Here is a 27,523-nt window from a genome sequence, read left to right as displayed (position 1 = left end):
GATATCAAATAACTTCATCACACTTCCCACCTGAAAATCTAATCAAAAACAGCATACAAATTAAAGTCAGATGGTCCCTTCACTGAATAAGTTTCCAGCTTCACGAGTCCAGTTCTATATCCCCAACGTATATATATATATATATATTGAACTAATATGGATGATAAAGGCTTTTAAATTTTGAGAACCACAGGAGGCACAATGAACTGGAACTAGGGTGAACTTACTAGACTCAGGATAAAACTGATATGGTGCTCAATTATGTAGCTTGCGGTAAGGTTACCAAACATGCTTTGTAGGTGAAAGAATGATTGGACTTGTTTCACTATATCTACCATTAGATCGCATTTTGCACAATTTTAAAGCACAACATCCATTTCATAATTTATGTTGTAGATGGAAGGAAAAGATTTATCATATTTTGAAAGCCATGCAAAATGCGATCTAAGGGTCAATGTCGCAAAAGAAGATCAATCATTTTTTTTTTTGCACGAAAAATGCAATCTAAACCCTTGCTTTGCAACATGGATGTGTATTCTAAAGCTTCCATTAGAGTAACCATGACAATGAGACCCAACAAGTTAATCAGGCTCCATTTATAGAGACTTCAATGTTCTTCTCGTTTTATTTATTCTTTTTATCGGCATCAGTAAATGCACATGCAAAATAACTTATAAGATAATTTTTATTATTTTAGAAGTTCTAAAGCCACTGTTCACTGAGCAACAGTGAGCAGCCTCCTGCGACATTTTTATTGAAGGTGAATAATTTTTTTTTATTTTTGAGAAAAATAAATGGACCATAGTAAACTGAACCGTTTTATTTTAAGATATATTTTTTGAATAATTTAAAAACTCACAAGCATCTTCATGTTCTAGATGAAACACATTTGTTGACCAAACAATCCATTGATTAATTTTGAATAAATTCACTATGAAATATCTAAATAAGGCTATAGGCCACTGGTTGGTTAATTTTTTGCTTTTTCACTGTGTTTCTGCCATTTGACATCCAACCAATTTTTTTTATACTATATGTATAACCGAAAAACCATTAGGTCTCCACAACCCACTCATAATTGAAAATTCAGTGCTGCAAGTCACCAGTGCTCGCAAATATATAATTTTAGTGAAGGTGAAGCGCCTCAGTTACAAGACAATAAAACAGTAAATTCCAAAAACCAAATGAATTGGAAATGGATTTGCAAAAGCACAAATGCAGAAGTATGGTTAACCAAAGATGTATACCGGTGCCTGTCAATTCGGCCATGCAAAATTTAAGAGCACCTGAAGGAAGAGCCTCTTTTTGCTGCTACAATGATCTTAGACTTCCTTTGGATGATAATTTTCCAGTAAGAAAAGGACATTGATCAGATCATGCATTGATGAAACCTTGTGTCAGCAGGAGAATCGGTGTACCTCCCAATATAGTGCTCTTCTAGATCAAAAAAAATGATTTTCAAAGAATGGTCCCTCTCTACCTCAGGATTGAGATCTCTCCCTCATCTTTGCTTTGGTGAAAATTACCCCTGCTAATAGACCTGCGGAGTAGAATTTTGTTTGCAGATACCATAAGAAGGTGACATCGTAAAAACGAAGTTACACAAATGCCTTTGTCCAATGAGAAAACCTACCAAAAAGGATGCTGAAGAAATTCTCCAGGGTAATGGGAACTTTAAAAAGAATGATTCCAGCAAAAGAGAGAGGTATCTTATTTAGTGATCCTACAAGGCTGCAAAAAAAAAGAAAAAAGGAAAAAGAAAATAAAGAAACAAATACATCAGCAAAGAAAGTCCACATACAAATTGTGGACTGTTTAACTGACTTAATAGTCGAAAAGATCGTTAAGTTAATATTTAATAAACATTTGCAATCCCAATACCAGACCCCGTAAGCATCTTAGCATAGTATTGGTAATGCCCGATACACACTGGTGCAGGCCAATACAGCGTACTAGTTTAAGTGCCAAATTGAATTTTTATGTCTCCAAAAGATAATACATCAATTTCGACAGGGAAGTTGGTGCAAAGAAAGACCATAATACTCCTACAATGCGCTCAGGTAATGTAGGATGAAGTGTAGTTATCTTTCAGTTATGTAAGCGGTATATGTTATTTTTCATGCCCAAGACAACCAAGTTTACAACATTAGACTTGCATTCTTGTATCAAACATACAAATCTGAATATTATGTGCATGGTGATTTGCAGTTAAGATGTTCTCTGTTTCAAAGAGGGGCCATAGTAGAATATCATTGACTGGTAAATGTTTAACTGCTTCTCCAACTCCAAGTTGCCAACCCTTATGATCGTATATACCACCTGGTACTAGGGGCTAATAGAGCTTCCATACAACTTTCAAGAACTTGGAGCGATCCCAAGCATCAAACCTAAACCAAATCATTTTCTGAAAAAAAAATAATCGAAACTTCTAAAAATCTATTACGTTCAGTCCTCTTCCAAAATATTACTCCTCAATTGACAATTAATTTGATAAACTTTGGAAATCAATTTATCAAAATGTCCACTAAGTGTAATAGTTTCTCCAGCTTGCACCGCACAAAGAATAACTTATCCTTTCTCTACTATATATCATGCAAACTCCCAGCATGGTTGGATGTTTGCACATTAGATTGTGCCTCTTAACTTTTTCTTTTTTCTAGAAATACACTTTAAACCAACTATAGACACCTATTCAAATTTACTGTCTGATAAATGACTAAGAAGAGTTGCAATAACTAATATTGGGAGTATATTTATCAAATCTACTCTAAAGAACGATGACTGATAGGATCACCGCCATCAGACAAATGTTCTTTCCTTAAGGGATGACACACGTGTTTGCAATCAACATCATGCAACTTGCAGAGGTTTGTGAAGCAGTCATTATTTGCTCCAAACTTCTTTGATGGAATTAGCACCATGTAAGTTTTTATGCACCTGAGGCCTTCAAGCCTGGTTCAAGAAATGCTACAATCAAATATTCCTTCTCTTGGGTGTAGGTTTCTAAACCTATTCAATCCTGTCTGTTTCTAATCAGATCCAAGAAAAGTGAGGAAAAAGTAAGGAAAGAAGTTAAATATTTTGAATGTAGGGATTCAGCTTACTAGATCTTTATGATGGATCAAGCCTGTTGCTCTCCTTTGTGACACAAGTTCATATGATTCAGTGGCTTCAATGAACCCACTGAAATAGGAATGACACAAGTGCGAGAGATGGTGCATGGGACACCATACTCAAAATTTTCTGAGAATAAAGATTAAGAACAGACTGTTGGACTACAGAAGATTGGAATGGTACATACATATTTTGGTAACAAACCTTGCGTTTTGAAATGATGAGCATAACACAAATTAAGAACAGCATGAGTGCTGTTTTTGAGTTCAAATGTCAATTTACTAACAACATGATGACTCTTTTGTTGACACCTCTCTCCTCAGTGCATGCACGGAGGAGAGGTTACAATTTTGAACCCAAAAATGAAGAATAAAAAGTTCAAATGTCAACATCAAAGTGTTGTAGTGTACCTGTATGTAGTTGCACCTGTCTGGTGAAGAAACCACATAGTAGTGAAGCTGATTGCAAGTCCCAAAAACCCACTTAAAGTCATTACCAACCAAAACATAGGCATCCTCAAAAGTGGCCTGCGAATTCACTTCACAGATACATAAGCCCAATAAGATAATAAAGAAAATATCACTTGTCGTTCAAACACTCATATGAATTAAATGTATCATCAGCTTATTCGCCACACAAACAGCATGACAATGACATCATGGATCATGGTGATCCAATGCTTTTGGATCCTTACTTTTGCTACTTATATTTCTATCCAATCTTGAGAGATACATTTCGTACAATTGAAATCATCAAGTAGTAAATATGCACTGGTAAAAAAGCAGGGTGGAAATTATATGTGTATACGTGTATGTCCGCGCGCGTGTGGGATGGATCATGGTGATCCAATCCTTTTGATCCTTACTTTTGCTACTTATATTTCTATCCAATCTTGACAGATACATTTCATACAATTGGAATGATCAAGTAGTAAATATGCACCGGTAAAAAGGCAGGGTGGAAATTATATATGTGTATACGCGTGTGTGAGAGAGAGGAGGGGGGGGGGAGCGTATCTAGAATATATGCATATACGTGTGTGTGTGTGTGTGTGTGTGTGTGTGTGTGTGTGTGAGAGAGAGAGAGAGAGAGAGAGAGAGGGGGGTGGGGGGAGCATATCTAGAATTTGACAATAGTTCCTCAAGAAATATTGTTATTTTCCAATTAACATGTTGTAGTATATCATAGGCTCTCAAATAAGTATAAAAGTGTATACTTAAATTTATTTTTACTGATTTTCATTCCTTTTGTTTCAATTTTCACTTATTTTTTTATCTATTTTATCAATTTTACTGATTATTATATAATTGTAAAAAGCCAACCACATAGATATCTGCAGATGCACCTGCATCGCACGGTGCAGTCGCTTTTCAAAACCTCAGGCACATTGCAGCTGATATGGAGCCAGTACATCCAGCATTTCAAAACTTGGGTTCAATGCATATTCATAATATGCATACCATCTACAAATTTGAACATTAAAAAAAAAATAATTTTGTCATCATTTTAAGTCACGCTACTGTATGAAATATATGTTTCAATTTACCAACCAGTTTTATAGAGCTGGTTCTATCAAATGCACCTCACAACCCCTTCTCCTGACTTTTTAGCAAAACCTTGGCTTTGCCACTACCAACATAACTAGCAAGTCTTGCACCAAAACTCTTATAAAAATTGAATTCTGCTTTCAGTTTTTTTATTTGTATCAACATATGGTGTGATACATATATCAGCTTATGCTCAAAGACATAACATGAAAGCAGCATATATAAATAATTTGTGCAAGGATGATGTAAAAAGTCAGTAATATGAAATTTTGGATGATTTACTCACGTTTTAGAAAGGTAGTCCACTTCATCAAATGCAAATACAAGCAGAATCCCCAAAGGCAATGAAAGACTGTTATTGAGCAAAACCATTGAAAACTCATTCAAATTTCCAGATTTTGTCACTTGCTTTGCTGTATCCATGACCCGCCGTAATGTCAGCTGAGGATTAGCAAAAGGCATGGGTCAGCCAAAAGGAGTGCAGAAACATCAAAAAGAAAAAAAAGACGAAGAAATAAAGGCATTGCAGGAGTAAAGTTATATCATTTATTATCTATTAGTCACACTGCCATCTCACTACTTACAGATTACAGAAAATAGCATCACCGCACAACCTAGGAATCATGTCCTAACACTCGACCAGCAAGCAACAAAACTGGAAATATGCATAATCAAGATTACAGTTGGATAAAATAATTCAAACAAGCATAGCCTAAGCAAGCAATAAATTTGATACTAATAAGAAGATAACTTCTAGGGCTCGTTTTTTGGAGGGTAAATAACTTATCTAGTAATCTCTATTTTCTAGGATAAGTGTTTTCCGGACAACATTTAGACAGGAAAATAATTTATCCACATCCCTTTATGCATTAGAAATGACTCCGGAATCTGATACCCATGTTCTTTTGTATTACAGATAAATTGCTGAGATCTATCCATATTTCCCCTATCACCTTTTATTATATAAATATATAAAAGATTTTGTATATAATTTAATATATCATAATATATAATATAGTATAAAATAATATAGATAATATATATTATATTATATGAGCCATGCTAGAATCAAGTCGATCAGATTTGGACTCAAATTCGGTCAGATAAAACTTCTATAACAGGGGTCCTACATCAATAATTCAAACCGTTGAATATGATCTAGTATCTTAAAACTATTGGTATACAAAAAATTATATGATTTGGAGATCCCTAACCTATGCATCAAGTAGTCAAAAATTGGACAGCCTAAATAAAATTGAATTAGATGTATGTTTTGATCATTTGATAAATAGGCTAAAAATCCTCAAATCATATGATTTTTTGTGTGCAAGCAGTTTTGAGGTAGAAAATCACATCCAATGGCTTGAATCATCGATGTAGAACCTCCATTATCTAGTTTTGACATAACCGGATCTAAGCCTAAATACGGTCGACTTACCCAAATCTGCCCCATATTATATTATACGACACTATAATATATTATATTAATATATATCATTATGATATTATTTTATTATTATATTATTATTATATGGTTAGGGGTATTTTAGGAATAATAAAAAGATTATTTTTTGGCTAATGGGAAAATGACTTATCTACCTCCTAGATGGGTAAGACTTTCCTCCCATTTTATAGGTAAATGCTATCTATGGAAAAATAACTTACCCACCTAGAGAAGCACAAGATCACGAGTAATCTAGTCAATCAGAAAGTTGACTAACTTTTTCATGATATTTATCCACCAAAGAACGGACCCTCAAGTATACCTAGCTAGAAGCACACTTTCCATATAGCATCCTGTAATGGACATGTTGAGCCAAACAGACTACATGCAAGTTATATAAGAGGATGTACAAGGACCATGATAATATAAAGTTCATATATATGAGTTGTTATCGGTGCTACGCAAAGTTTGTCTTGGTACTAGATCCCACATTGGTACCATATTATTACAGTGTCAGTACACGATATGGTATGAGAAGGTGGGCATATGAATGTTGATACAGTATACGACTGTATACCAGTTCAGTACTGATACGGTACATTCAATATAGTATGGTACTGATCAGTATAGCAAACCTCGATCCCCCACTTAGAATCTTAGTATTGGAATACCAATCAAGTGTCTAAAATAAAATGTTATTCGTTATGGGACAAAATACATCAATTGTTTTGCTGAAATAAAGTTAAACTGAATATCCTTCTAAAGTCTAGCTTATCTAAAAATCCTACAAATTTTATATCAAACATCATAATGATACAAAAGAAGAAAAAAGTGACTAAATGAGATTGCATCTGTTAAAGCATTTAAAATATAGCTACTTAAGTTTTTCTCTAGGATCATGAAGAAATTAATCAGCACATGTATGCAATTTTAATACTATTATTGTTTACAACAACAATAAAAGACATGTTTTGAAGAGCAATGAGAAATACGCCAAATATAAATATTACTGAATATGATGCTGTCAGAAAACAATTAACAATCTGCCATGTATAGCCAACTGCATGAAACGACAGATCTGTGATTCCTCCTGAAATTGCTGAGATTATCTGCAAAAGGAAAGAAAATATTTAATTAGAAAATTCAACTCATTTTGTCAGAATTAATTAAAGATCAGTACCCTAACTTAATAGATAAATAAACTAACATGAGAAATATCATTTCAGATTATTAAGGAAAATAAAGCACAGAATATTTATTCAATCATCAAGTGATGAAACATTGCACGAATTCAATTGCTCAGCATATGCGTCACAAGGATTTTTTTTTATTATTATTCTTTACATCACTTATGCAACATTCATAAATTTTGTTTTAGAGAAATTTGCTGAAGTGGTATGATCCTTGACACCTTATTTCTTATTTAGATGATAAATAGAATATTTAGGTCAATTGACTTTTTGAACGCTCAAAAATGACACAGCAGATTCAGCTAGTTAAAATGATATTCATTAAATTTTTAATCATTATTTTGTAAACAAAGATAGCAGTGACAAGAGTGTCAGAGAAGAGGAAGGAAAGACTTCGAAAGAATCTGCAAATTTGCAGTAAAACTAAAAGTAGCCCTTAACAGGAATTATCAGTGAAGAATGTTCATAAAGCATTTTCGGATAGTTAGGATGAGGCCAGGTGATTATGGCTATTTCCTGCATGCAAATTCAGTAAAAAAAAAGACCTAATAGGGATCTTCCTTTACTTTTTAATCTCCAAAACATATCTTCATCAGCGATGCCTATGATAAAAAAATGGATGTGCCCAAACTTTGAAACCACAGGTACCTTATATTAAGCATGCTTTTCTGCCAGAACTGTTCACACTCGGTAGGGAAAATTTCAACAAGTGTTATAAATAATAATATGCAATATCAGATTTTACCCCTTTCTATTTTGAAGTGACACACAGTAATTTTGAGAGAAGTGAATAGAATTCTAATATTGCAATTTGGAAATACCATAAGGAACAAAGCAGCCCAGACTGTGTTGCCATGATGCTTTTGGAAAAGGTATGTTTCGCCAAGAGCAGTAATAACATTGGTGACATTCTTCAAAACTGTTACCATGGCAACATTAATGTTCTTTAAACTGCAAGTAACAGGGATATTGAGTTAGCAACATATTAAAGCTCGATGCAAGGAACTGAAAATGGAGTTGCCTTCCAACATATGATGAACCTCTGTACTCTAATGCACTCTTAAAATATAGCAATGGTGTCCAGATCTCTAGAAGAAATTGACTTTAAAAAAATGTAATAAAAAATATATAAATACTGAGATCCCTGAAGCAAAATAATATAAACTGATGAAACGCATATAAATAAAAAGGACAAGTTTTTACCTATGCATGCGGACCCGTTAGTTTAATAAACCAAGAAAAAAGAGGATATTTTTTTCAAAGATGTCAAAGAACTGATAAAGACTGATGAATTATTTCTTTTTTTAGAAGCAGAAAAAATGACAGCATCCATTATATGTATCTAACAAAAGATGCATCTGACGCAGGACTGTGATTGCATGATCTAACATCATCTTTTATCCATAAACCAAGGTTTTTGTACCATCATCGGTACCATATTGGTATCGATATGGTATGATACAGCTCCCATACTGATAAAGAGTTGAGAGACCCTTTTTCTCAAGCTCAGCCACAGTACCACCTGAAATCAAGCAGTAAAGGTCATACAGCACGAAACTAGCAGAACCAATTCGTTCCATCTAGTACAAATCAGTGCAGCCTCTACGCCATATCAAATCTCGATATCTTATCACTCTACAGTAGGTACATATCATACGGGGCAATATAGGTCAGCATGGCAAACCTTGCTGTGAACTGCATCACATGATTCCATGGATGGCTGGCTATGATTTCATTACATGTGATGCACATGGTAGACTTATTTACAATGAATCACAACTCACCAAAAGCTGGACTTGTATCATGATTTGATTGATATTTAATTTTACTCTCTCCAAAGAGAGATAGGTCATAAAACATTTTCCCTAAAAAAAAAAAAAAGATGATTGCATTTATTAAGAGTAAAATTAGTAAGACAATATCTAACGGAAATTTTGGAAGAGGAAAAGAAGAGAATACCTTCCAGATTGATGTCTGAGGCCTGCAGAAATGCATGGTTGTTACCTTACAGAGTCAATTTTTAGCATGACTAACATGATTCAAACACCAAGAAACCCCATGAAATATGAAGTTGCCTTTTTAAATATTTTGAAGTTTATAGTTTCTAATAATGATTCGCCGAACCGATCTGAATCAGATGGTTTGGGGCATTCCGAGCTATACCGGCTACAAACCTGGATAGTTCGGCCCTCTGAATCGGAACACCAAACGAGGGAGAGGAAAAGAAAGAAAAAGAAAGAAAGAGAGAGAGGAGGAGAGAGAAAGAGGGGACGACACCACTGGAGGGGAGGCAGTGACCTATCGAGGCCGTTAATGGGCCATGGAGGCCTCGGCAGCTCCGTGTCGCCCAATAGGATGTTTAATCGAAAGAGATAGAGAGAGAGGGGGGAGCAAGGGTATTGAAGGGAGGCTCAGCCGACGGAGAGGCCATAGGGTGGCCGCTGTGTCCACTAGGCAGCGAAAAAGGCACGAATGGAGCCGCAGCCATGGAACAGAGGTGACCACCTCAATATATCACATTTTTTAAAATGATGAATAGTGAAGCCGGCAATGGATTTGCCGCTTCATCTGTCGGAATTTTTAAAAAAAATTCCATGAAATAGGGGCAATCGCCCCTATTTCACATCCGTGAAGCTGTGGGCCACAATTTTGCCATCTAGGGGCCATGGTGGCGAGCAGGAGATCCTCTGGTGGCCTCTCCACTAGCTTTCTCTCCCTCCTTTTCTTTCCTCCCCTCTCTAACTCTCTCTCGATCGCAATTTGGCAAATGAAGCGGAGGCCTTGGTGGCCCTTGGAGCGCGCCGATGGCCCACCTGTGGCCACTACCGACATCTCCGGCCACCCTCTTCCTAATGAAAATCCTAAGCAGCCCTTACACGTTTACAATAGGGATGGGTGCAAATCCAGATTTGATTAGGATTTCCTCAAATTGTTGATTTGATTTGAAATCCTGATTTTATCAGAATTTTCTTATATTGGTGATTTGATTTGAAATCCAGATCTGATTAGGATTTTCTCAAATTACTGATTTAATTTGAAATCTTGATTTGGTTAGGATTTTCATAGTTTGATGATTTGATTTGTTTTGATTTTCCTTATTTATAGAATTCTATATGTATTTTCTTATTTTGTTAAGATGTGTTGCTTAATTTTACTACTTTCCAATAGTGGGATTGTAAGTCTATAAATACAGGCTTGTAAGACATCATTAGCATGTTATGAATGATTGAAAATTGAAATTATTTACACAATTTTCTGTCTATTTTCTGAGTACTCGTCCTAATTCTTCTCTTATCTTTGCTCTACCATCTATCTTCTTCCTCTTCTTCTTCTGTTTGATTTGGCATCAATTGGTATCAAAGCCAAACTATGATCCACAGTCATTGTTTGCTTCACATAAACAACTCACCACCACGCTAGCACAGAATTCCAGAGCTCTTGCCACCATCGGGATCATCGAAAGCCCTCACCATCGCCATCATCAATTTCAGAAGGTGTCCATCATCCTTCGTCACCAGAATCCAAGCCTCCACTGATCGTCGATATATTGCCGTTCTTCGATCCTCATCACATCCGAAAGGCCCAGTCTCTTCCCTCTCTACCGTCATCGTTGCCCCTCAGGCTAATCCGAACTTAGACCCAGATCTATACTCGTAACCAGATCTGGATCCAACCGAGTTTAAGGCTTCAAATCCAAATCCAAATCCAAATCGATCGACCAAAAAAAAAAAGAGAATTTGTTTCAAGAAGTACACACTTTGGGATCCTTGGAACTCCAACACAAGATATGATTTCTCCATACTTGAGATCTGTGACTAATTCCATATTAATTGGTAAACTTGTAAATTGCAAAAGGGTCCAAGTAAACCACTAAAGCCTATTTGTCTCTCCCTTATTCAAAATCCTGCTTGCCTGCACCATATTCACTTAGATTTTTAGAATTTCTTCATTCTACTTGTTTGCAAAAAAAAAATCACATATCATTTCACATAGTTGCAGTCATTAATTTCATGATTTTTTGCAAGAATAACATAGCAGTTGGAGAATTATTACTCATTGCAATTTGAGCCCAAAAATCAGCATTCATCTTTTCACCCAAACTTCTCAAAACATACATTACTGAGATTGAAATCACCATGGCCATTCAAGACCTCTCCGATGCCCAGGATGCGTTGGACAAGTGGGCCCACACCCTTGAACATAAAGTTGATACCTTCCAAACAACTATGGACCAATTTCGAGAAAAAAATGATTAAACAGTTTTCCCAATTACAAGTTGCTTTAGGTAAATGTCACTCTGAGGATAACTCTCCAGTTTCTCCCAATGTTAAGCACGTTGGTAGCATAGATTACAGGCATAACTCTATAGAGACTTTAGATGCTAACCCAAGCTTGCTACCTACTCCTGTCATTCCTCCATTGCACCGTGTTAGGACTCCTACTGTAAGGAGGATAGGGCACCACATATTGGAAGGAGATTTGCCCTTGCTGTAAATCCCCATCAAGATATTTATTACATGGAACTCCCACCTGAGTTAAGACACAAAGAAGAGGAGGAATCTTATCTAGAGGATGACCTAGGAGCCTACCCCAGGCCTCAAAATTTCCATACTAGGCACCATGATGGAAATTATGAGACCGCAAAGGCACTCCCCTCCTTGATACTACCGCAACCACCAAGGATATTATCCTGATAGTTCAGGGGATATCACTAAAAGAACAAAGGTTGAGGCCCCTAGTTTTGATGGCAAACTAGATCCCAATACCTTCTTAGACTGATCAGGAGATATGGAGGATTTCTTTGAGTGGTATGAGATGATTGATAGTCAGCGAGCTTGTTTTGCCAAAATAAAGCTCGTTGGCTCTGCCAAGAGATATTGGCATGGAGTGCAGATGAATCTAATACGTCTAGGATAAGATCCTATAGATTCGTGGGTTGAAATAAAAGAGAGATTGAGAGAAATATATCCCCACATATTATAGGGCTCAACTGACGCTTAGGCGACTATCTTCCAGTGTGACTGAATACTTGTCTATGTTTAAGGAGCTACTCACCAGATGTGATATCAATGAGCAACCATAGGTGTTGGTCACTCGATTTATCACTAGACTAAGACTAGAATTTAAAAGAGAGGTTAGTCTCCATTCACTTGATTCTCTTAAGGCCTATCACAAGACCTTAGAGATTGAGAAGTTTCACAAAATGTCCACTCAAAGACACACAGCTTCCCAAGCCGAGGAGTCATCTCAGTCTAGAGTCACTAGGAATACTTTCTCTGGTCCTGTTGCTTCTAGAGAAAGTAACAGTCTTGCTCAGAGAATCTCAGCATATTCGGATAAAGATGCCAGTGTTACCAACTCTCGCCATAATATCTCTAACATTAAGTGCCATAACTGTCATGGTAAGGATCATATCGCAGCCCAGTGTCCTCATTATACTCTGATTTTAGATCATGATACTGAAAACCTGCCATCTGAGGATACATCCAGAATTTTAAGGCTGAGCATGTCTTCGAGTACAAGGATGACAATGAGGAAGGACAAGGCAATGATGACAAATTTTATGGGGCCTTGAGGTGTATTTTGTCTGCCTCAATGAACACCAATGAATGAAAGCGCACTTGTATTTTTCACACTTTATGTGAAATATGGGGATGCAGTGTGCAAAGTCATCATTGATGGAGGGAGTTGTATGAATGTAGTTTCAAAGTCAGCTCTTAGAAAACTGAAGTTGCAGTATGAACCATATCCTTGCCATTCGGAGTGGCATAGGTTGACAAGACTTTCTTGCTAGTTACTGAGCAATGTTTAGCTCCCCTATAGATAGGGATGACAATCAGATCGGATCGGATATAAATGGATCGGGTCAGATACAGATCGAATCAAAAAATTTTGAACCAAGATCCGATCTATTTATTAAACAGATCAGATTTTAAAATCCGAACCCGACCTACTTAATAAACAGTTATCCGCCCGACAGGCAACAACCTCTCCGCCCTCACCTACGCTCTCGACTGCCTCTTCACTAGCCCACGCCCTCAACCGCCTCTCCTACCTTCACTGCATCTCCGTCCTCGCCGAAGAAGCGGAAGAGGTTGCGCTCGTCGACACCGAAGGTGCACCAGAAGCGGAGGCGGGGAAGATGCTGTTGAGGCAAAGGGCATACGGGTTGTAGCGGAGCAACTAGACGAGCATCTGGCAAGCAAAGCTACCAAACTCGAGCTTGCGGGTGCAGGACCTGAGGGTCTTTCGGATGTTGGTGCATAGGAGGCGGGGGTGCGAGGATCTTGATGTGGGCATGGGTGAGGCCGATCTCCTTGAGGAAGCGAAGGACAGAGTCCAGGTTCTCGAGGGACTGGTGGTTGGCAGGGCAAAGAAGTGTTGGCAGCATTATCTCCGAAACGATGGTGGCGCAAAGAAGAAGGAAAGGGTGGGGAAGAGAAAACCCTAGCCACAATGACATACAAGGGGTGGCATGGCGCAATCATGAATTGGTGAATTACAAAGGTAGTGTGGGGTATTATCCACCGTAGGATTTGATGCGGTCCAATTGAACCTCATGCAATACGGAGGCAGGCCGTGGGGTATTGGAATGGGGGGACCATGAACCGGGGGAATTTAGAAAAAAGCACACAAAGGGAGCCCATTAGCCCATTGCCCAATCCATTTGAATGGCCTATATACTAGCTGATTTAGTCCAACCCAAAACTTATATGGGTTAAACAGGTCAAGTAGATTAAACATCTGAAATCTGAACCTGACCCAAATAATAAACAGATTAAATGGGTCGACCTATTTACGACCCGAACCTATGTAGCCCGCATCCAAACTTATTTATGATGGGTTGAACACGGGTTAGATTGGCGGATTGGGTCATATTTTGCCACCCCTACCTACAGATGGGTGATTACTCAAATAAAATCTGGTGTGACATCCTTCCTATGGATGTATCCCATGTCTTAGTAGGTCGACCCTGATTATATGATCTAAATATTACTCACTATGGACGAGACAACACTTATGTGTTAAGATTTAAAGGTAAAACCATACAGCTTCAACCCACCAAATCTCCTGAGTTGGATAAGAAGATGGGATGTAGGACTCCGATATCCAATAGCTCTTCGCATGCTTTGAGTTCTTCTAGTGCACATGATTTAAGTCCTTCCTCTTCTCGATGAGTTGGAAAGAAACACCTCCATCTTCTAACTCATAGAAAATTTGAGAAAAAAGGCAAGAAGTTGGGCATTGTTTTAGCTTTGACGGCCAAAGAGGTTTCACAAGAGCCATCTCAGTCACGAGTTGACCTTTTTCTAGAGGTCAACTCGTTATTGCATGAATTTGAAGATGTGATGCTTGAGGAACTTCCTAGTGAACTACCACCTACGAGGGACATACAGCATGCCATTAATCTCAAAGTTTTCCATACCGTGCCGAACCGACCGGTACACTCTGTATCGTACTAAACCAACAGAGAACTGGCACGATTCGGCCGGTAAATTCGGTACACGGACAGTACGAAAGAAAAAAAGAAAAAGTGAAAAGAGAGAGAGGAGGAGAGGGAGGGAGGTGGGAGCCGCCGGAGGCCGGTTGCGGCCGTCGGAGGGCTTCCGAGCCCCGTATCGCCCGATAGGGCTTTCAAGAGAGCGAGAAAAGAGAGAGCGCTTGGAGGGGGGCGAGGGACCTACCGAACGGACGGCGCCTCCGTCGCGAGGGCCCCGGTGGCCGACGAACCGACGCCGACGGCCTGAGGGCGATCGAGCGAGCGGAGCCCCGACTTCTTCTTTTTCGAAACAGACAACTGTATATTTCGATTTTTATTTTTTTTTTTTAACTTATGAAGTCAGCAACCTAATTGCCGACTTAAGAGATTTTTTTTAAAAAAATACAAAAATTATGAAGCTGGCAAACTATTTGCCGGCTTCACTTAAAACTATATTTTTAAAAAAAAATTTACGAAACAGGGGCGACGCCCCTTATTTTACGTCCACGGCGCCGCGCACGTGGACTGCGCCCTCCGGCGACCACGACGGCCAGCCGGAGGCCGTCCGACGGCCCCACCGGCTCCTTCCCCTCTCTCTTTTTCTTTCTTCCTCTTTCTCTCTTTTTTTCTTCCGATTCGGATCCGTTTGCCTTCGTCGGTTCGGTACGGTACGAAACCGTATCGATCCGTACCGCCGCCGGCCGATACGGCCATGGTACTGGTTCAGCATACCTTGATTAATCTGGTCCCAAGATCCCAACTATCTAATTTTCCTTATTATAGGATGAATTCTAAAGAAAGAGCAAAGATCATTCGATAAGTTGGACTTTTGAAGAAAGGCTTTGTTCAGCCTAGTCTTAGTCCTATACCGTTCTTACTCTATTGACTCCCAAAAAGGATGGCTCTTGACGAATGTGTGTTGATAGCCGCACCATCAATAAGATCACCATCAAGTACAGATTTTTCATCCCTAGATTGGAGGACATGCTAGACTTTTTGGTCATTCACCAAGATTAATTTGCGCCAAGATACCACCAAATCCAGATTAGATTGAGAGATGAGTGGAAGACTGCCTTCAAAACTCAAGATGGATTTTACGAGTGGTCAGTCTTGCCCTTTAGATTATCTAATGCTCCTAATACTTTCATGAGGATTATGACTCAGGTTTTAAAGCCATTCATAGGCAAGTACTTGATGGTATATTTTGATAACATCCTAATCTATAGTAAGACTAAAGAAAAGCATTTGAGTCACATTCATCAGTCTTCTTAACATTAAAAGTAGAAAAGTTATGTCAATCTCAAAAAATGTTCTTTCATGCAGACTCAGGTTATTTTCCTAGGATTAATTGTCATGACGTAAGGTATTACAGCTGACCCTGAGAAAGTGAGAGCTATTAGAGAGTGGCCCGAACCAAAGACTCTTTTTGAGGTTCGTAGTTTTCATGGGTTGGCCACCTTCTATAGATAATTTATTAAGGGTTTTAGTATCATTATGGCTCTCATCGCTGATAGCATGAAGAAAGGGGAGTTCAAATGGACAGATGCTACATGTACAGACTTTAGAAGATCAAGCAAAAGATGACTGAGGCATCCATTTTGAGACATTTGATTTTTCTAAACTCTTTAAGGTTACCTATGATGCATCTGGAGTAGGTATTGAAGGTGTTTTGAGTCAAAAAGGACATCCAATCACATATTTCAATGAAAAGCTCAATGAAGCTAAGCAGAGGTATTCCACCTATGATAAGGAGTTTTATGTTGTTGTGCAGTCCCTGAAACACTAGAGGTACTACTTGTTATCCCAAGAATTTGTATTATACTCCGACCATCATGCACTCAAGTACCTGAACTCACAGAAAAAGTTGAGTGCCACATGCCCAATGGATTGAGTTTCTCCAAGAGTACACATTTATTCTTAATCATCATCCAGGAGTTAAGAACAAGTCATCTGATGCACTTACTTGAGTGGTACATCTCTTGCATACCATGAGTGCTCACTGGTAGGATTTGAGAGATTGAAGGATGAGTACACCACTTATTCTGATTTTGGACTTATATATCAGGAGATCGCGGATGGTAATCATTGTGACCATGCAGATTTTCTCATCCCAGAAGATTACTTGTTCAAGGATTTTAGGCTATGCATTCCTCGCACTTCATTTAAAGATTTTATTGTTTGGGAGTTGGATGCTGGTGGCCTCACTGTCATTTTGGGCATGATAAGATTGTAGCCATGATAGAGGATCGATTTTATTGGCCCTCTTTAAAAAAAGATGTTGCTCGAATTGTGTCGCACTTGTCAGTTAGCTAAGGCTAAGAAAAGAAACACTAGTTTGTACGCACCATTGCCTATACCACACAACTTGGCAAGACCTTAGCATGGACTTTATTCTCGGATTGCCTAAGACTGTTAGAGGTCATAATTCTATCTTAGTTGTTATGGATAGATTTTCTAAGATGGCTCATTTCATACCTTGTGTGAAGAAAACTGACGCCTCACATGTTGCCAAGCTGTTTTTCCGTGAGGTTGTTCGATTGCATAGCTTACCTTCTTCATAGTATCTGATAGGGATGTCAAGTTTGTAAGCTATTTTTGAAAGACACTTTGGAAGTTGTTTAAGATAACTTTAAAGTTTTGATCTACTTTCCATCTCCAGACTGATGGACGGATTGAGATTGTTAATCGTAGTCTAGGAGATTTGCTTAGATGTCTTGTGGGAGAAAAATTAGAAAACTAAAAATTGTTGTTACCTACTAAGTTTGTCTATAACAACTCTGTTAATAGGTCTACTAGTAAGTCTCCCTTATAGATTATATATGGTTTTGCCCCTCTCCAGTCCATTGACCTAGTGCCCTTATCCCCATGATTTTCATCCTTCTAAATCTGTAAAATCCATTACTCACCATATTCGAGATCTTCATGCTGAAATCAGATGTAAGATTGCGATGAGTAATGAGACTTATAAACTTGCTGTTGATATTTACCGCAGAAATCAGGATTTTAATTAGGATGATTATGTAATGGTACGTGTGCATCCTGAGCGTTATCTTAAACATTCTTTCAAGAAATTGCACGCTAGAGCTTCTGGACTTTTTCGTATCATTTGTAAATTAAGACCTGATGCTTATTTGCTTGACTTATCTTCTGATATGACTATCAGTCCTATTTTCAATATGGAGAATTTGTTTCCTTATCGAGGTACTTTCGAGCCTCCCAAAGTGTCTACAGATATTCCTATAGGTAGAGGTCAGACTTCTTCTGTGCCTATCCTAAGCTTCCGTCAGTTCATCAGTCAGCCCGAGAGCACATTAAGGGTGTTGAGGATGAGATTGTGGGTTCAACATATGGTGGATTCCAGCACTATCTGGTGCATTGGCTCTGATGCTACTTGAATTACTGAAGAGAAATTTCGTCGTCTCGATTTTGATCTTTTGGAGTCATACCAGCACCATAACTCACCGGAGTCGAGTTCTATTCAGTCGGAGAGAAATGATAGAAATCCTAAGCTGTCCTTACGTGTTTACACTAGCGTGGGTGCAAATCCAGATTTGACTATGATTTTTTTAAATTGCTGATTTGATTTAAAATCCTGATTTGATTAGGATTTTCTTATATTGATATTTAATTTGAAATCCTAATTTGATTAGAATTTTCTCAAATTGCTGATTTGATTTGAAATTCTGATTTGGTTAGGATTTTCTTAGTTTGATGATTTGATTTGCTTTGATTTTTCTTATTTACAGGATTTATATGTATTTTCTTATTTTGTAAGATGTGTTTCTTAATTTTGCTACTTTCCAACTATGGGATTATAAGCCTATAAATACGGCTTGTAAGACATCATTAACATATTATGAATGATTGAGAATTGAAATCATTTGTAGAATTTTTTGTCTATCTTCTCTGAGTGCTCATCCTAAATTTCTTCTCTGATCTTCGCTCTACCATCTATCTTCTCTCTCTCTTTTTGTTTGGTTCAGTGATCGGTTCAACCGGTACGGATCTGTACCGACTCGTACCATCGGCCAACCGGCATAAATTCTAGTACTGATTCCGTAGACCTTGGTTTATATTCTATACTTATCTTATTGGACCATTTGAAGCTGTGAGTACTATTAACATCATGGACACCCCGATGCAGAAGGGGCTGTTTCTGCATTTTGAACCCATGACCTCCAAATGACAATGGAGCAACCATACTGTTGCCTTAAGGCTCACCTTCATCCCATAATTTATTAAATTCCTATCACATTGAACGACATCAAAGATGTCAATTAGTAAACTATAGGTTTCATGTATGGGAGTGATCTCCTCTTACCTAGGAAGACATGGCATGCACCAACACTTCAACCTAGAGTATAATTTACAAATCCTTAGATAATGATACCACTAAGGCAATGTTTTACTAGTAGCCTGATGCCATGTATTGAAGCAGTTCATAACAAAGTCAAATGATCAAACTGACAAATCGAATTGTTCCATTGATGATGGAGAAAGCATTGAATAACTTGGAAAGGAAAAAAGAAAGGGGGGGGGGTTGTGGGGGAGGGCAACAGTATTCAGAAGGCTTTATGATACTTAAGTGCATGCAAGTACCAACCATCTACAAAAGCATAGAAGCTGACTTGTCAGCAATCCTAGCTATAGCTAGTTTTAACCTTTCCCTGAAGATGCATGAAGATCATGTTTAATTTACAACAAAATGGGTTTGCATATTAAATGTTTAAACCATGTTAGCTGACCACAAACAAACCCTCGAACTGATAGTTGACTTCAGCAAGTATACTTAGTTACTTACAATTATTTTAGAAGGAAACAAGTGTAAGTTAACCATCAAGAGATGACTACATACCTAAAAATGCTTGTAATGAGCATCCCAACAAATATAACATTGACGGGCAACCAGACCTTAATTAATTTCCACGTAAGAGGTTCTGTTGATATCACTCCAAATAGACTCAGAGCAGAGACTATAATTACTGAGACAAGATTCTGCAACCACAGGATAATGGGCATCAACCTCTTAGTCATTCTACACTCTATCTTAACAGTCAAGCTATTAAAATATAAAACAACCAAGAAATTGTTGTCATTATAGTCATAAATAGATGAGATATAGCTGCTTCACCTGGTAAAGCATCAATGATATTCCAGCATTAAAATCATAGCCTGATAAAACAAACTTATTAACCAGTATCATGCTGCATGATGATATGCAGTATGCGAGACCAGATAGAAGGGCCTGATTGTGGATCTTTACAGGCCTGTAACACCGCGAAATCTTCTCCCTATCTTTTGCCACTTTACCATCTTCCAAGTCAATGTCTTCTCCCGGAAAGGATTTTGCACCAGAAAATGACCTATAAATGAAAGTTTAAATTTTCGAAAAGCCACAACATGGTATTTTAGTATTGCTGTTATACAAATAAATGGAGAAGGGTAAACAGAGAAAATGAATAGTTGAAAAGACAATGCATAACAGAAATAGGACATATATAAGAAACTAAATCATTCAAGAATTACAAGCCAGAAAAGGAAAGAATGTTAAGATGCATCTATATGCTTTAACATTTCAACTCCTAGCTAAAGAAACGACACAAATGCCATGCTTTTTCTAGGTGATGATACAGGAATCAGAGTGACTGCAGCAATATTAGGGCCCCAATCTAGTCTGATGAAGATCCAAAGAAACAGAAACTTTTATGTATCAAACAGCACGTAAGACTAAAATAAGTTTATTCTGCAACTGCAGAGTTGAAAATAAAAGAGAAAAGGGAAAAGAACAGCATGTTCCTTTTATGGAAACCTTTTTGCCATACACAACTGCAATCAATATTAACATATAAACAAAAGACATTTATCCAATTTTGCTTTGGTTTATTCAACAATCAATTGGAGCAAGAATCAACCAATTAGTAAACAAGATTGGGATATCATCTACGAACAGGTTCTCTCTATAACAAAAGACCAAGTAAACAAAAGAGAAGAAAGATATAGAATTGATGCAGAAAAGAAGATGGGAAAGGAATATTATGGGCAAAAAAAAGTGTAGCTTGAATGATTTGTTGAGAATAAAATAGATTTAGGAACATTTGGTTCTAGCTGATGGAACTGGATCACTTGAATAGCATTGAAGGGCTTAAGATGTGAAGGATTTAGGACTTAGGATTTTGATACTGATGGGGATGGTGAAGAATTAGATCTAGGGCTCCAAGGCGAAAATATAAGAATGAGATTCAGGTCAGCCGGCACATTCTAGGCAAACTTGAGTTTTGATTAAAAAAGAATGCAGAAAAGCTGAAATGGTTAGCAATTTTGAAGTTGAGGATGGGTTTAAAATAAGTAATCTAACAGTCTAGGGATTAAAATAGGTTTCAAGAGGGATCCATGGAGAGAGTTTATAAGTACTTAAAATGGAAATAATAAATACGAATTAATAAGTAGAAAAGAAAAAGTAGATGGAGTCATCGCCATTCATAGGAGCCTAGGAATAAACACATAGGGTCTGAAAAGCTGTACTTAGGCTGCCAAAAAATTAGACCTATCAGTTTCTAATTTGATGTGGACATGATGATAACCAGGACCAGTCCAAACTAAAGTCATTGAAAGCTTGAATCAAAAATTTGACCCAAGGTTCACTGTACTAGTACCAAAGCTAGACCAATAGGCCGACAGTACGGTTTGGTACGCCTCCGTGCCATTCCATACCGGGCCCGAACCGACAGAAAGAGAGGGGGTGGAGGGTGAACGGCAGAGAATAGAGAGAGAGGAGGGAGGGAAGGAGATGGAGGGCCTTCAAAGCTGCTGGAGGGCAAGCGAGCTTCTACACATGATAGAAGCTGGAGGAGGGCGGAGGGAGGGAAGGAGAGAGAGAGGGTGAGGAGGCCCTCAGAGGGCCGGCGATGGTGCCTCACCGCCGCTAAGGCTGGTGAAGGCCAAAGGAGGGCTCCGTCTCCTCCCAATCAAAACAGAGGCTTCGCCCTATTTTCATTTTTCTTTTTCTTTTTTTTTTGTGATTTATCTGTTGCTGACTTCAACAGAAAATCTCAAAAAAAATAGAAAAACTAGTGAAGTCGGCACATCACCCAATAAATTGCGAAAAAAATGAAACAGGGCCGTAGCCCTTGCTTTGATCAAAAAGAGGGTGGAGCCCCTCCTCTAGCCTTCATCGGCCTCGATGGTAGTGAGGTGGCCTTACCGGCCCTTTAGAGGCCTCCTCTCCCTCTGCCTTCCAGCTTCCATCGTGTGTGGTGAGCTCAACTGCCCTCTGGTGGCTTCAGAGGCCCCTCTCTCCCTCTCCCTCTCCTTTCGTCCCCCATTTTCTCTCTCTTCTCCTCTCTTTCCTTCTCCCTTCCCCTCTCCTTGTCGATACTGCATTTAGAATGTGGGAAAGTCCTAGTCGGACATCAGTACAGTTTGGCATACCCCAAATCAGATGGTTTGGGGAAGTTTGACAAACCTTAATTTGACCTATTTCAACGATGGACTAGATAGAAATACGAGACATATTCCGAACCCAAATTAATCAAAGAAAACTACCAAGATATGTTTTCCAACCACCCAAACCTCCTCAAATTTAACAAACTAATGTTCTTGGGCATTAGCAATAATGTTTATATAGTAAATCATCTATATGTGCTGTTAATGATAATGTGGTTGTAAATTAATATTATGCTGAATGAATTGCTGGCGATGCCAACATGTTGTGATAACTATTGTTTTGTTGCATAACATATCTATGACATGAATCCATACTTGTTTGTTATGCTTGGCATCCTAATTATATTTAACCTAATTCAACCCCAAAAAACCTATGGATCAATACTAAATCATAAACCCGAACCAAACCATATGGAAGTGCATCAAAATCAAGATTTCAGGAACTGGTATCGAGTCCGTATTGATTTCTAATCGGCACGATATGATACTGTACCATACCATACCGGCAATAAAAAGTTCAAAAAAAAAATCCCACCCAATGGCCAAAAAAAAAAAAAAAACCAAACCGAATCGGATTGAACCGATACTGTACCGAACCAAACCGCCTGGTATCAGACGGTTCAGGCCAATACCATACCGAACCAACCGGTTTGGTCCGATTCAGGCATTTTTCGAAAAACCGACCTGAACTAAATCGATTCTCCATCGGTATAGTATGGTACGGGATGTACCGATCAGTTCGGGCTAGTACGGAATACCATGATCAAAATTAAATTTAAATTTAATTTTGCTAATATGGATGAGGCTTCAGTCATGACAAAATTTAATCCAACTTGATCTGCTTTGCAGCACTAGCTGAACCTTCACCATGGAGTCAAACCATGGGTTAAAAAAGTAAGATAAACTTTGAAATTTTATTGCAACTCAATTTATCTTCACTGCTATAATTACACAAGTACTACAGATGTGCACAAAAGGTCTCAAATCCATCCTTAGATTCAATGCTAGTGGAGTCAAAACTTCTCTTAACAAACACATTTTCAAATTAGGACTCCTTCACGATGCTTCTTACTTGAAAAGGAGCCAATCTTAGAAAAACTAGAGAAGCCAATATTACCCACGCAAAGTCACATGGTTAATTAATAAAATGCATTATAGCAAAAAATCAACTGATTAACTAAGAAAAGGTTGATCCAAGATGAATTTTAACAGTATAATAAAATAAAATAAAGTATTATAAAGATCATACATGAAATTTTCTATATATTTCACGTAAGCTTTATGCTTGAAAAGTACAAGTATTAATCAATTAGAGAACTCTTACAAATCAGACTCAAGAAGTAAATATGGAATCTGTCCGCTGATTATGTTAGAATACAATCAAAACGTAGGAAGAATGCTACTGCTGCTCTTCAATTAGAGCACAACTGTAACAATTTAAGCTTTGTCAGTTAATTAAGAACATCAATAACATTCAGATATGTGTGATAGTGAGAAGGAGAAAATTAGCAATATAATACAACCATATCATCAATAGCATCATCTGGAAAATTAATTGTTAAGATCATGAAGAATATGCGTGCCTGATAACAATTTCTCTTCTTCCACCACCTACAGGACTTGCAATTTGACACAATCCCCCATTCTGTTCACGACTCATCAAACCACTTCTTTCACCATTTAGGACTGGATTACTTGTAGTGTCCAGGACAAGTTTTTCAAGGACTGCATCAGGAAAATCCTGGGAGTGCCTAAAGAAAGAACTCTTGAAGAGAAAAGGACAAGCTTCAGAAATGGGTTGAATTTGGCAATTTTCAGTTCATGAAGAAAAAGGAATCAAATAAAAGAAAACAATTTTATAAATAGTGAGGAAAAAACTAATATAGATATTAAGAGAACATTTATTTTGGACAATTTTAAGCTTGTTATACATACAAGATGCATCAATTTTAGGAATAAAAATAATGTATTCATAATTATAAGTTAAATGAACCCATGCAAAGGAATTAATATCATGACGGAGCTAATAAACCCGGACAGATTATGATAATATTGGATAAAGTTACAAGAAGATAATCAGCCAGACATCCACAAGATATTAACCAACAATTCCATGCTACTATATAATGTCAAAACACAAAAGCCTTGGTTGTTTTTGTCCACCCCAGCGAATATGATACATATCTTCTGTTCTCTTGCTTAACATAAAATACCAGGAGAATGCAAAGACAAGGCTGTAAAGTAACTTGATCCAAAGCAGAAGTGAGCCAGAAGGAAAAGGCACACCTTGTTTGACAAATTGCTACATTTGTTAACTACTTATGCAGTGTTCTTGCCGCATCTTCATTTAACATGCTCCAATATGAAGAGACAAAAACTGCCTATTATGGATAATAGGATCTCCTACACCCAGCCAAAAAGGCCAGATGTCGAGTTGTCAATAAATACATAAATAAGCAAACTGCTGCCCTCATGGCCAGCAGGAACTGGCATGTTACTTATCATGGGGAGACCTTTCACAGTGAGAGAGAGAGAGAGAGGAGAGAGAGAGAGAGAGATGCCACATTGGTATATGAGGAAACAACTCATGAGCAGAGAAACCTTGTTTTTGACCTCAGTTTGGCAGGTCAACAACGGTCTGGTGGGGATCCATTCTAGCAGAATAAGGCTGTCATTGGAACCTTGTTTTTAACCTCAATTAACTGGAGCTTCCACAGTTGAATCTTAGGTAAATTCACTAGCAAATCTGCGTCCATATGGCCCTGATGATAAATCAGGAGAATCTTGATGACCTCAAATTATAAGAGGAAGTCAATATTTTCTTGCATAGGATATTTAAGGCAGCTAGGTTAATGCCTAATTTTTATAGAGATAAATCTACAACAATTTTTTGAATAAAAGGGAGAAGAAACTCCACCAAGATTCATTAAGCTAGGACAAATCTACTATAATTGAATCCTAATAAGAGACTTTGATAGGTCCAAGATCTATGGGTTTTCTATGTACTTTCGGCCACTCTTTTAACCTTACCATGCTACATGGAGATTTGTTATAAATTTTGGGCTGGCAAGTTGTAAGTCATGTTCACGAGATGCTTCAATGATCTTGAGGACCAAAGGATAGAGCACCCTCAAGGCATCAACACTGCTCCCTAGACACACTTCATATCTACATTTCTTATTAGAATTATCATCTTGAACCTATTTAAAATTCTTTTTGACGATTCAGGTTTTCAATGGATATCTTACAAAAGTTCATGAACTCTATGAACATTCTCAAATATAAATTTACAGTTCAATATGGCATAAATTTTTTTTCTTTTAGGAGTGTATGTCACATAATGTATGATTGATTAGCAGCCACTAAAACGAATTCCTTGTTATCACTCAAAAAGTTCCACACATTAACTTTGTTTTAATGATGATTCTCTTGCACACAGTAAAAACATATATGATATGGATATCCACCTGCAATGGCATGTGCTTTAATGATGATTCTCTTGCACACAGTAAAAACATATATGATATGGATATCCACCTGCAATGGCGTGTGCTTTGACTAGGACTATTAGTTGTTGGAACTAGAAACACTGACAAAGAACAAATTAACAAAAAATAAAAAAAGAAAAAAACATAAAGACAAAGCAGTTTTGCTATACTGGATATGCAATTCATTTATTCTAATAAGCACAGTTTATTTTCAGTTTCAGAAAACTTATATATTATTACTTAGCAGTGAGGTTAGTAAAAACCACTCTAGTAACTATAGATCTTCCTCTAGCAAGATACAGTGCCATTCTCTATCTTTGTCAACTAAAGTGATTAAAGAGCAGTTTACAAATCTGAAATGCAGTACTTCTTACTCTAAGAAGCAGAATTTGTGTAAACACCTGTTTCATTGGCTACCCACTGAAGTTACTTTTAACCACAGCAGTGACTTCAGGTCTTCTTCTAACATCACACTTTATTACAGTAATTATTCTATAAATATTTTGCTGCAGGATGTTTAACCATCTTTTGGCTCACTGACTAGGTAGCAAAGACAAGCCAAAAAGCAAATTTAATTACTGCACCTGGAATATTTAATTCAAACTAAAAATCACCAAAACCATCTCCTAAATGAACTCAAACAATTGTTCGATCTTGTACAAAAACTTCAAGCTAAATTCGTAGGGACCAAAGCATGTAAAATCATAAAATGAAACTTGGAGGACCTGAAGTCTGATTGAAATAAGCACTCAAATGCCTCACATGGACATGCATGTCCCAGGACATATGCCCTGGAAAAGCAGATGCTACGAAATTCGAATTTCACAATTTTGATTAAATCCTATTTCTCAAACTAGTTCCTTTGTTCCATAGTTGCGATGCAACGACAGACTCCACTCCTACCTTCTGAATAATGAAAATCGGTAGATTACGAGTAACGAAGATAAAATCCCACTAATTCCAGTTTAAACTTCATGACAATCAAACCCAGCACCTCCCAAAATCAAAGAAATGCAAGCACCAGCTTCCCCTTCTATCCAAAATTTTTAACTCCAAAAAAAAAAAAAAAAAAAAACGCGTCTTTCGAGCAAAAACTGATGAAAGAGCTGAAATAAAAGCTCACCTCGAACCCATAAGCGCTGAGAAAAGGCCACGCAACGAGAACCAAGAATCCAAATTACACTCTCACCATCGATTCGCAACGAGCGAGCGAGAGAGAGAGAAAGAGAGAGAGAGAGGAATTGGAACTTTGGAAGTAAAGAAAAGGGAACATCAAAGGACAGGGTATTAATGTTCAAACGGTCCAATGCTCAATGGAAAAATTCCTAATTTTTCATTTCATTTCTGCGTTAGGCGTAGGCGCAAGTGCGCACTTGTTAGTTAGCCGACGAGAGCGATCCGGTCCGTTTGGATTTGGGGTAATAAGAATTGGGGAGTGTTGCCCGCAGGTGGTGCGTGGTTTCAAAACTAGGGTTCTTTTCCTTTATGTTTTTTTTCTCCTAAGCACTCGCACTTAAGCATGGTTGGTCACTTTGTTTGACAAATTGTAGGATTGTGCAAGTGGCTTTGCGTTGAAGTAAGAGTAGCCTTAAAATTTTTTCTCACTGGAAGGTTTTTTCTGAGAAGATGATTCTTAGAAATATAATATCTGAAACATTAGTTTGGGCATGTTTGATGTATCATAAAAAAATGATAAATTTTAAAATATTTTAAATTTGGTTGAGCATCAAAAAAAAATTATATAAAATATTTATTATATTTTAAATAAAAAAATTATTCTATTCATGATTTTGAGTATTTTTGAAAAAAAAAAATCT

General features: G+C 37.6%; 1 protein-coding gene across 6 annotated transcripts; it reads right to left on the bottom strand.

Moving 5' to 3' along the window:
• Positions 1-1,078: 1,078 nt before the first annotated feature.
• Positions 1,079-27,310, bottom strand: LOC105045295 (GDP-mannose transporter GONST1-like). 6 transcript variants are annotated; one of them, XM_073242480.1, is made up of 10 exons: positions 26,830-27,307; positions 23,802-23,983; positions 19,907-20,138; positions 19,631-19,770; positions 8,117-8,246; positions 7,098-7,214; positions 4,948-5,102; positions 3,525-3,641; positions 1,634-1,731; positions 1,079-1,540 (listed from the first exon to the last, which is right to left on the bottom strand). In XM_073242480.1, the coding sequence occupies exons 2-10, from the start codon at positions 23,876-23,878 to the stop codon at positions 1,482-1,484; spliced, it is 1,125 nt and encodes a 374-aa protein (XP_073098581.1). In that variant the 5' UTR covers positions 23,879-23,983; positions 26,830-27,307; the 3' UTR covers positions 1,079-1,481. The 6 variants fall into 6 exon arrangements, 5 of the variants coding, with proteins under 5 accessions (XP_073098581.1, XP_073098583.1, XP_073098582.1 ...); XM_073242482.1 differs by having other exon boundaries at positions 7,116-7,214; positions 26,830-27,304; XM_073242481.1 differs by lacking the exon at positions 26,830-27,307 and adding an exon at positions 24,505-24,641.
• Positions 27,311-27,523: the final 213 nt, after the last annotated feature.

The sequence above is a fragment of the Elaeis guineensis genome, chromosome 8, assembly GCF_000442705.2.
Source record: "Elaeis guineensis isolate ETL-2024a chromosome 8, EG11, whole genome shotgun sequence".
Taxonomy (NCBI): Eukaryota; Viridiplantae; Streptophyta; class Magnoliopsida; order Arecales; family Arecaceae; genus Elaeis; species Elaeis guineensis.
This window is presented reverse-complemented; position numbering and strand designations above follow the sequence as displayed.

Bases quoted from the DNA above. Each gene is read 5' to 3' on its own strand.
- LOC105045295 (XM_073242480.1), bottom strand. From the start codon at position 23,878: ATGAGTCGTGAACAGAATGGGGGATTGTGTCAAATTGCAAGTCCTGTA. The intron at 20,139-23,801 runs GCACGCATATTC...TTTCATTTATAG, and splicing joins AGAAGAGAAATTGTTATCAG to GTCATTTTCTGGTGCAAAAT. The intron at 5,103-7,097 runs GTATTTCTCATT...GCTAATCCTCAG, and splicing joins CAGTAATATTTATATTTGGC to CTGACATTACGGCGGGTCAT.